The sequence below is a fragment of the Mytilus galloprovincialis genome, chromosome 2 (assembly GCF_965363235.1).
Source record: "Mytilus galloprovincialis chromosome 2, xbMytGall1.hap1.1, whole genome shotgun sequence".
NCBI classification, from domain to species: domain Eukaryota; kingdom Metazoa; phylum Mollusca; class Bivalvia; order Mytilida; family Mytilidae; genus Mytilus; species Mytilus galloprovincialis.
In genome coordinates this window covers 11908652-11918945 of record NC_134839.1, presented here as the reverse complement: position 1 = coordinate 11918945, position 10294 = coordinate 11908652, and the positions used below count along the sequence as shown (strand labels likewise).

Sequence of the window (10294 nt, the reverse complement as noted above, 5' to 3'; positions counted from 1 at the left end):
TGCGTTATAAAGGTTTTATTTTCATCTCTATAGATTTTAATGAGTATTTATATCCTTTCCAGTGGTACCAGTTCACGCCTACAGCTAGAGCCTCGTGTTCACCTTTTAGGTATTCACCATTTGGATTGGCATAATGACAGTTATTGTACCAAAATCCTCCTTTAAATGACTTTGCGCATGACCCTGGAGCTCCATCATTGTCGACATCATGAGTCGAAAATTTCATCCCGTTTGCAACCTGCATAGAATTACCTAAAATTTACAAAATATGTAATCATTGATAGTTATTGCATTAATATAGAGGAAAATTGCCCAAACAGTATGTGATATTGCACGAGCTTTGTAGTTGTTGGACTTATATTGAGCAATATTTTCCCGAGCTGTATGTCATATAACAAATATTTACAAAATCGAATAAGCACCATTTGTAATACACAATTACTCACAAATTATTATAATAAACTACGTTTTTAACAAAGACCGTAAGGGACATTTACGCAACAACTTACAAAAGAAATCCTAAAATAACATAAATAGAATTTCCTATTATATAATAGAGGGCACAGAGAAATGCGCGTAATTGATTACTAAATAAGGAAAACAATTACAATACGATCAATACCAATGCAAAATAAATGAAAAGGACAAAGTCTTTTGTCATTTATTTTTATTGTACTTGAATTGTGTAATAATTGATAGTTATTGCAATGATATAGAGGAAAATTGCTCGATGCAGTATATGGTTACGCACGAGCTTTCCAGTTGTTGGATTACTATTGACAATATCGTCCCGAGCTGTATATATAGTATTGCATGAGCTTGCGAGTAAACAGCACTTTTAGAATACCACCACTATAGACTAAGTAGCTTTCTTCGAAAAGAACCACACTATAAATTTGCTAACATTTCAAGACATGCCATAATTTCCAGATTGCTCTCCCTCAAAGACTCAAATTGCATTTGCAGAAAACTCAACGAAAACTTTGCGGCTATTAAAAAAATAGAATATCCACAAACTTAGACGTATCAGCAATAAAAAAAATCGTTTTTGTAATTCTAACCGACAATGACTTGGCAGTATTTTCATATTATCCTTAACGTGGGAACCAGTAAGGACCCGGCAATTCATCTTTTTGTGTTGGATAGTATATGTTCTCATTTTTTTAAAACAGTTTTGATTCTAAATTTGTTGAAAGAAGTGGTTCAGTAAGAAAGTGGAAAAGCAGTTTAATAAAATAAAAAAAATGCTTCTTCCTGTATGATTTGTACAACTATTCCAAAACACACAAAAAGGTGAAAGGTCGGTGTCAAAAGAATACCAACAATCAACCACTTTCCAGCATTTCGCGCATTCCAACTTTCATCGACTTACCTGCATCTCCCGAGTATCCAACAACAGTCAAGGGGTAGTTACTGGAGATATCACCAACTCGAAAGATTTTGTATTTGGCGTATCTACTTTCTCCCTCAAAATCAGACATATCTACACGTAACTGGTACCATCCTTGATTGGTTATGATATTGAGTAATATATTTCCTGAAATGATAGTTTATGAAAAAATTAATCTGTCTAACCAAGGATTTGTATAGTAATCTTACTATACAAATCTTTGGTCTAACCATTATATAATACTGAACTTATATACTATCGTTACATGTAATTTGTATAATCCTAATATATGATAAAAGGAAAACACAAATTTTCTTGGACTTACTATCACCAGCGACATATGTCTCTGTTATCATTGTGACGTATATATAATCTGTTAAAGAAATACTGATTACACATACCTAACCAAAATTCATTTTTGATATCACCAAATCCTACTGTATAATTTTCCCAATTCTGATAAAAGTCAGCATTCCCATTTAATCTTCTTTGGAAAACCTGTAACAAAATAATATCTGTGTATTTCTTGTTTAAACCAACCAGGGATATTAAAATGCAGACAGCAAAGAGCACAAAATGCTGTTTATATTAACATGCAGGATTATCATCTTTAAAAATTCGCAACAATAACTACATAAATAAACTCATCATAGATACCAGGATTTGTATTTACGCCGACGCGCGTTTCGTCTACACAAGACTCATCAGTGACGCTCGAACCCGAAAAAGTTAAAAAGGCCAAATAAAGTACGAAACAAACAAACAAATATTTTATTTGTCAATCACGGCGCCCAAAATGAGCAGAATAATCATAATATAATTTTCAGACATAATGTAAATTAAAAATAGGTTAAACAAAGTACATAATATGATTGATTTTGATTTAATTGATTGATATAAAATATAAAAAAAGTAAATGAAGTAGGCAATTTGTAATAATAAAAATATATAATACGAAGTTAAAGAGCATTGATGACCAAAATTCCCCAAAGTGTAGCCTTATGTAACAGGTAAGGTAATCTATTCCTGAGGTAGAAAAGCTTTAGTATTTCAAAAATTCAAAAGTTTTATAAACAGTTAATTTATTAATATGACCATATCATCGTACAACCTTCAATCGTGAGGAAAACACATACCGTATGTATAGGAATCTTCAAAAGGCCTCGGCATACAATACATGTAGGGGGGACAAATTTTAAAGAGAAAATCTACGACCTGAGTTGTGGTAAAACGTTAAACGCAAAAAACCATGTGTGTCAAACAGCAACCAAAGCAACCACTGGATTTCAAACTCCTGACAGGCACAAACTAACTGTTTTTAATGTCTTAAAAGAGGGACGAAAGATATCAAAGGGACAGTCAAACTCATAAATCTAAAACAAACTGACAACGCCATGGCTAAAAATGAAAAAGACAAACAGAAAAACAATAGTACACATGACACAACATAGAAAACTAAAGAATAAACAACACGAACCCCACCAAAAACTAGGGGTGATCTCAGGTGCTCCGGAAGGGTAAGCAGATCCTGCTCCACATGTGGCATCCGTCGTGTTAACCTGCCCTAACCTGTGACAGAGGTATAACAGTACAAGATTATAAAACAAAAAATAGCAGTTCAAAAAGACTTATATAGCTGACTCTACGGTATGGGCTTTGCTAATTGTTTAAGGCCGTACGGTGACTTATAGTTGTGTCATTTGGTCTCTCACGGAAAGTTGTCTCATTGGCAATCACACCACATCCTCTCTTTTACATTGACTCATCTTGATCGACATTGATAAATTTTCCGATTGTAAAAAGGTTTCTACATGCAAGTCAAGCTTCTAAACTAGATATCTAGATATAAGAAGATGTGGAATGACTGCCAATGAGACAACTCTCAATTCAAGTCCCAAATTGTAAAGACAAACCATTATAGGTCATGGTACGATCTTCAACACGGAGCTCAAACCGAACAGCAAGGTATAAATGGCCGGTATATCTGTATATATGGAAGAATTAAATATAGGTGTCAAGTAATGTGAGAAATTCTTGCTTGTAAAATTTGTTTTGTGTATTCAAAGTTTTCATAGTCAATAACCTTATTGTTTGTCAAGGCAAAGAGCACTGGTTAATAATTATCAACAAAAGTGAAGAACAGTGTTAACGCATTTTTTAGCTACTCGCAATTTTTGAATCGAAGGGTAGTGATAACACTTGATAAGCATTGTAAACTAGTATTTTTTATACGCCTGACGGGACGTATTATGATATACAAATGTTCGGTGTCCGTCCGTCTTTCTGTCCGTCTGTCTGTCTATCCGGCACGGTCCACATGTCGCACCATAACTTGAGATCCACTTATTCAAATTTCACGAAACTTAAAATAGTTGTTATTTATGGTGGTCAAACGATCTGTATACATAAGATTTAAACTTTTTGAGTTACGGGACTTTATAACTTCAACAAGGGGTGTTTTTTTTCACATGTCGCGCTGTATCTCAAAAACGTTTTATGATTATTGCCTAAAACTTTACACACTTCTTAGTTATATCAATCTAAAGATCTGTATACTTTTTGGTGATCATTCAAAATTTCATCTTTACGTTATTGATTTTTTTTAAAAGGGGGGTTAGGGGTCACATGTCGCACTGTTTCTCAAAAAACATTAATGATTATTGCTTAAAACTTTACACACTTCTTAGTTATATTAGGTTAAAGATCTATATATTTTTTGGTGATGATTCAAAATTTCATTTTAGAGTTATTGAGTTAAACTGGAAAAAGGAGTTTTTCACATGTCGCACCATATCGCAGAAACTATTTATGATTATTGCATAAAATTTCACACACAAGACGAAGGGCGTATCATGAGCCCGTGGCGCAGCTGTTTATTATTTCTTTTAACGCATTTCATTCTGTCAAAAAATAGTAAAAAGACACTTGTCTTCGCATTCTTGAGTTTGTAGTGCTTGCTATAAAATTAGAAGGCAAATGAGCCAGTTTCTTTCTTGAATGACGTAATAATCATCAGATATACTATAAAACTAAAGTATTGAAAACAAATTAAATGCAAAAGTACTTATAAAAGTTTCTAGTAATCTTTTTCGAATGTCCATTAGTATTTTAGTTCTACCACATTGATCCCTTTTCATCTCGGACTTCTTTCTCACATCTGGGAACAGTATATCTAATGAATATAATTATATATGTCCCTGCTCACATTGAAAACAAATTTTCATAGTAAACTGAATTGGTCATTTAGCAATATACTTACCAACCAACCACCACTATCATTTTCCATATCACAAAACACATCTACGCCACCTTTTATTCCTTCCGGATAAATCTTGTAAACACCCGAAACCTCCTCGCCCATCATCTGAATATCAAAACAATCTCGCGGTAACACTTCGCCAGCTGTTAAAATAATGAAAAAAATGTTTTAGCTTAGTATTAAAACGTCAAATCTACAGAAACTCAGATAATAACACCTCTTTTTTCATAAATGGTTGATGCGCTTTTGAAAAAAAGAGATATTTATATCTCACAATGTAATATTATTCCAACAAGTTGTTGATTTTCGTGGAAAAGCGTAAATAATGTTCTCTGACTATCTATCTTTCAGGGTATAACGGTTATTATTTTTCTCGCTGCATTCTAGCGCACAAACACGTATGTTCATGCACAGCAAATCTCTTTGTAGACCAATTCATAGGCGGATCCAGGGGGGGGGGGCACCTTTAATTATGTTGTTCGGATCTATTTTTTATAATAGGTACAGTCATTGTATTGAACAAAATCATTCCTCTTCACCGCTTAATTTATAGATAATGCACAGTGATGCACGTTGACTGAATATGAAAGTGTATATGCAGTTGTCTCCCCTACGAGTATAATCAATTTCAGAATTCAATCGGAACAACTCGGCCTTTCTGGTTGCACGAAGAAATAACTTGTACTGCGTAGCGAGAATGGCCGAGTAGATACGATTGTTTCAGAATTTTCATTATTATTTCCCTTGTTTAAAACTATAAATTTCATGCTTCTTTATTTAATGATTTACATAATGCTTATTCAGTACATATTTATTAAATTGAATAGATCTCAGTATTTTAAATTCATTGGTAAAAGATATTTATTGCGTAAACCCCTGAGGGTTTACGCAGTATATATTGGACGAGTGATGTAGTCTTTCGGAACACTGGATGTTAGTCGGAACACTTCTGGTCTTTCTATGACCACCTTTCAAATACATGCGCAATAGCTATGACCACCTTTCAAAGGCATGCGCAATAGCTTACTAATCTGTTGAATATGCATTAGCATCTTAAGTTGCTATAGAGATATTTTACGTATGATCTGAAATTTATTATGATATAATATTTTCTTGCACACGATTACAAGCTGCTAATATTAACCTACATGCGTAGTATTTTAATTAGTCAAACGTTGTAACCAGCTGTGTTTAGATATGAGATAAGATTTCATGTAAACAATGCGCTTTATATTCTGAACGAGAATAATTAAAAAATAAATTCTTTAGAAAGAGTTTTAGTAGCATTTTATTTTAGATTTTACGTTTAGTGAAGATGTACATGTTGTAAAAAGCAAGCTATTTATTTTTTTATACTGAAATTAAAGGGAAGTCTTTCTTGCATATGATTAAATTACAGTTATTTTTTTTGGTTAAATATTGCAACTTTAATAAAAAAAAAAAATGGTTATTAAAAATAAAATTAAATAGATATTGAATATGAAAAAATTAAATGTTTTGAACGAGAACAATTAAAAATAATATCTTTAAAAAAAGTATTAGCACTTTTTGAAATTTTACGTCTAGGATAGACCAAGGACATGGAAATATAATCATAAATACGTGCCTCAAATAGGTGTAAAAACGAGGATTTAAAAAAAAATCGTTTATTGAAAATAACGTTAAAATTAATTATGAAAGTTATGTCCGTATTTATTTTCATTAATATTGCAAATTTAAAGTTATTTTCTTTGTTTAAATATTGCAACATTATTTACTTTTTTTAATAACCTCTGAATCCTTTTCGTCATTAAAATGGGACTGATAAGTATAGATATTCAATATGAAGGGGGAAAAAATAACCGTGACTGAAATCTAAATCTAAAATTTATTTTAAAAGAATACACATTTGACCATGCAGATGTAAGAAATGATACTTCAAGCAATGAAACAACGAATTAAATGTGCCACTTTAATTACGACTGATAACCTAAAAATGAATCATGCATGCATTTTTGGCAGACTTTTGGAAGGTTGTGTGTAAATACCAGGTCGGCGATAAGATATCGAATATAAAAAAAGAAGCTATCGGGTTTGGTGCCAATGAGACAACTATCTACAAGAAACCAAAATAACACAGAAATACAAACTATGGGCCACCGTACGGCCTTCAACAACAGGCAAAGCACGTACCGCATAGTCGGCTATAAAAGGCCCCGAAATGACAATGTAAAACAATCAGTCAAAAAAGAAAATTACCAAAGTCCGTATCATCGTATGCGTAACTAAGTTGCTCACCAGAGGAACTCTACGCAAGCGTTTAAACACGCGTTCCATAAGTTTGAAGTACGTCGAAATGCAAAGGTATACGCTTGGTGAAAGCTTTTACTTCAGGAAAATTTTAATGGAACATAAAAAAAATCATTCAGCTCAAGCGTTTGTCAAACGTATATACCTGTAAACTGCACGCACATAATATACACGCTACACGAGCGTTGAAAACGCTACAGATAAGTTTTAGACACGTTAAGGGCACATTGCATACAAAAATACTCGTCGCCTTAAAGCTTTCATTTAGGAAAAGAAGTCCAATACGGGTGAAACTTCATCAAACATACAGAAGATATTACACCCTCTCCAACCATGCAACATGGGACTAGACATAGAAGTACAGGAACTACTCACATTAGTTTGAGCTGTACAAGATCTACAAAAATATCCCGCCTGCCTCAAAGGTGCATATAGGATCGACCATGGTCCAGCACTAATGATACAAATACCAACCAGAGTTACAATGACGTGGTAGTAAGTCTTTAAAGGCCACCGAGCAGCCTCCAAAAATGAAAAAAAAACACTATTTAGTCGGCTATTAAATGCCCCGACCATTAAGATTTAAAAACAAAAATCAAACAAAACTAAACAGCCTTATTGATAACAAAATAATGTACGAAAACAACTTGACCGACATGAATTATGAACAACAACCAGTGTACTACATGTTTCTGGCTTTAGAATGGACATTGGCACATAAACAATGTGGTGGCCATAAACCCAACCCTCCCAAATGAACCAAACCTTAAGGACAACACATCGCAAGAAAAAACTGTAAAATATCAGTTGCAATTCGCGTCCCTAAAATTATGGGTACGGTGCACAATAATCACTTACATAAAAACAATAGACACAAATCACTGAAATAATCGCACTTACCGAAAGCTATTTCAAAGCTAATGAACATGTAGACGAACCAGTGGACATGCATAGACGGACTGGTAAACATGTAAACAGACGGGCGAATGTGACAGACTTATTGACAAACATTCACATATAGACAAACCTGCAGTTGGGAATGTAGGAAGACTAGGAGAAACGCTAAGGTACGCTTTACGCACACCCAATACACGCTTTAAGCTCGTTGTGCACACGATACAGATATGATTGACAGGTTGAATGCATCAAAATTGCTAGCGTTTTGGTAGCGTGCATGATTTTTTTTACCTCGGCCGACGTACGTCGGATCTATACGTTGATGTGTGAAGCCGGTATTACATTATTTAAACCACTAAACAGGCAATGTCAGTTTCTAATTCTTATGCACAACAAAAGTAATATAAGACAATACATCTTTATTAAACAATTATCTAATATATATATAATGCCAAACAAGCATTTGGGTTTACGATTGCATTTCTTTTTTTAAAGAAAGCAACTTGTTTATATCCTTAAGTTAGTATTTGCATTATCGCAAATCATTGATTACCTCCTTTGATAGACTGAGGCCTATATATTATATATGACTGGTTCAATAGTATAATGAATTGTCTGAGGTCTGAAGTATACAGTCCAATCAATTAAAGCTGTGATGAATGCAAATCCTCCTTAATTTATTGGTTTACCATTGCTTCGATATGAGACACCCCCCCCCAATTTTTTTTGAATTGAAATTTTGATCAATCTTTAAAAAAAAAAACCAAATGGAGGTCCGAACAATATTATAGAACAGAATAGTAGTTTCCAGAATCATATTATTTCCCCATTAATTGAATGCTTAGCAGAAAGGTTTAAAGCATGTATACCTTTATTATGATTTTAACATCTCTATGATTGATTTTAACCTCTGTAAAGTAGATTGGGGAGGGGGTCTAGGTAATCTAATGAGATGTTAAAATGCTGTCATGTATTTGTTCAATCTAATTAAAAACCGATCTCTCATCGCTCCTGTTTCTGATATGTCGCTTGGGAGATCTAACGAAACCCGCTTTGAGGTCACATGTGAGTGACCTCGTAGGTGTGTCTTTTTCGACCAATGAAATTGAGTCTTCCACGATCTTGGAAGTTTAACGTAAGGCAAAGGGATGTAACTCATTTTATTTACGACGAAATCGTCAGTCAAAATAATTCATAAACTTTTTTAATTGGCTTATTAATAGGTCGTCAACTCATTTGCATATCTTTATAAATTCATGACTTTTAGTTCACTCACATGTGACCTCAAAGCCGGTTTCGTTAGATCTCCCACGCGACATATCAAAAACAGGAGCGATGAGAGATCGGTTTTTAATTAGATTGGTATTTGTTGCGAGCGTAAAACACTGAAATAAATTAGCGAGAAATGAAAACAAGTTAACAACGGGTGCAATTATTTTAAGAGAGTGCTTTTATTTGAATTTCTTTCGATTGTTGCATTCTATATCATACACAACTGACTTCATATTAAGAAAACATCATAATTACGATAGAATGTGTCCTCATGTGTTGAACCCCTATTTTTGTAATTTCTTGATATAATATTCTTTGTAATGTTGTGTCTTTTAGGTGTTTTGTGTTTCTCTGCTGCTGTTTTATGGTATTATGAACATAATAAAATGAAAAGTGAAAAATCGCGAATTATTCCTTTAATGAATGTCACATAATACGAAATATCACCGTTTAATAATATATGATACTATAAGAAATACTAATCGGATGTCATTAATTTGAACTTTGACATTTTCTTTTGAAAATTGAGAATGATTCTAACGATAACACTATGATTTGACTTTTCTTTAACAAAAGGACTGACTTACCTGGACGAGATTGTTGCTGGGTTTGTTGATGCTTACTACTGGATTCCACATTTTGTAATATCTGAACAAGATTTGTTATTTCCACTCCTAGTTTGTGAGTCTGGAACCAAACTCCTGCAGTGATTGCAGCAGAAGCTACAATAACCACCAAAAGAACAGAGTTGTTTGATTGCGGCATGTCTGTGGGAACTTTTTTACTCTCCCCGGTCATGTCGTTACCCTGCCCGACATGTATTTTGTGTTCTTTTTCCTTTTTACCTTCCTCCATGCATAATGTATTGACGTTTATCACAAAGTATTTTCTATAGAATTTACCTATTATGAAAAGCCACCAGGGTGTTTAAATCTCTGAATGAACTTGTTCGATAGTTTGTCAATGCATAAGGGCGTGTTCGTCAAGGTTGATATGAATTGAAATTTCACTTTTATCTAATTGAATTTATTCACTTTTCGTTTTTTACAGAAAAATTTTAAAACACAATTTTAGGATTAAATTAAATCAAACGCTTGTAAAAAAATACATTGGTTCTTTTGAAATAAGATTGAGCTACCAAGTTTATCATTTTCAAGGTAAAATTCTGCATCCAGCCATCATGTAAA

At 33.4% G+C, this 10294-nt stretch overlaps 1 protein-coding gene across 1 annotated transcript; it reads right to left on the bottom strand.

Moving 5' to 3' along the window:
• LOC143062904 (microfibril-associated glycoprotein 4-like) lies at positions 1–10017 on the bottom strand. Its single transcript, XM_076234722.1, has 5 exons — positions 9695–10017; positions 4650–4792; positions 1792–1888; positions 1373–1537; positions 1–252 (listed from the first exon to the last, which is right to left on the bottom strand). Exons 1-5 carry the CDS (start codon positions 9960–9962, stop codon positions 5–7), a joined length of 921 nt encoding a protein of 306 aa, XP_076090837.1. The 5' UTR covers positions 9963–10017; the 3' UTR covers positions 1–4.
• Positions 10018–10294: the final 277 nt, after the last annotated feature.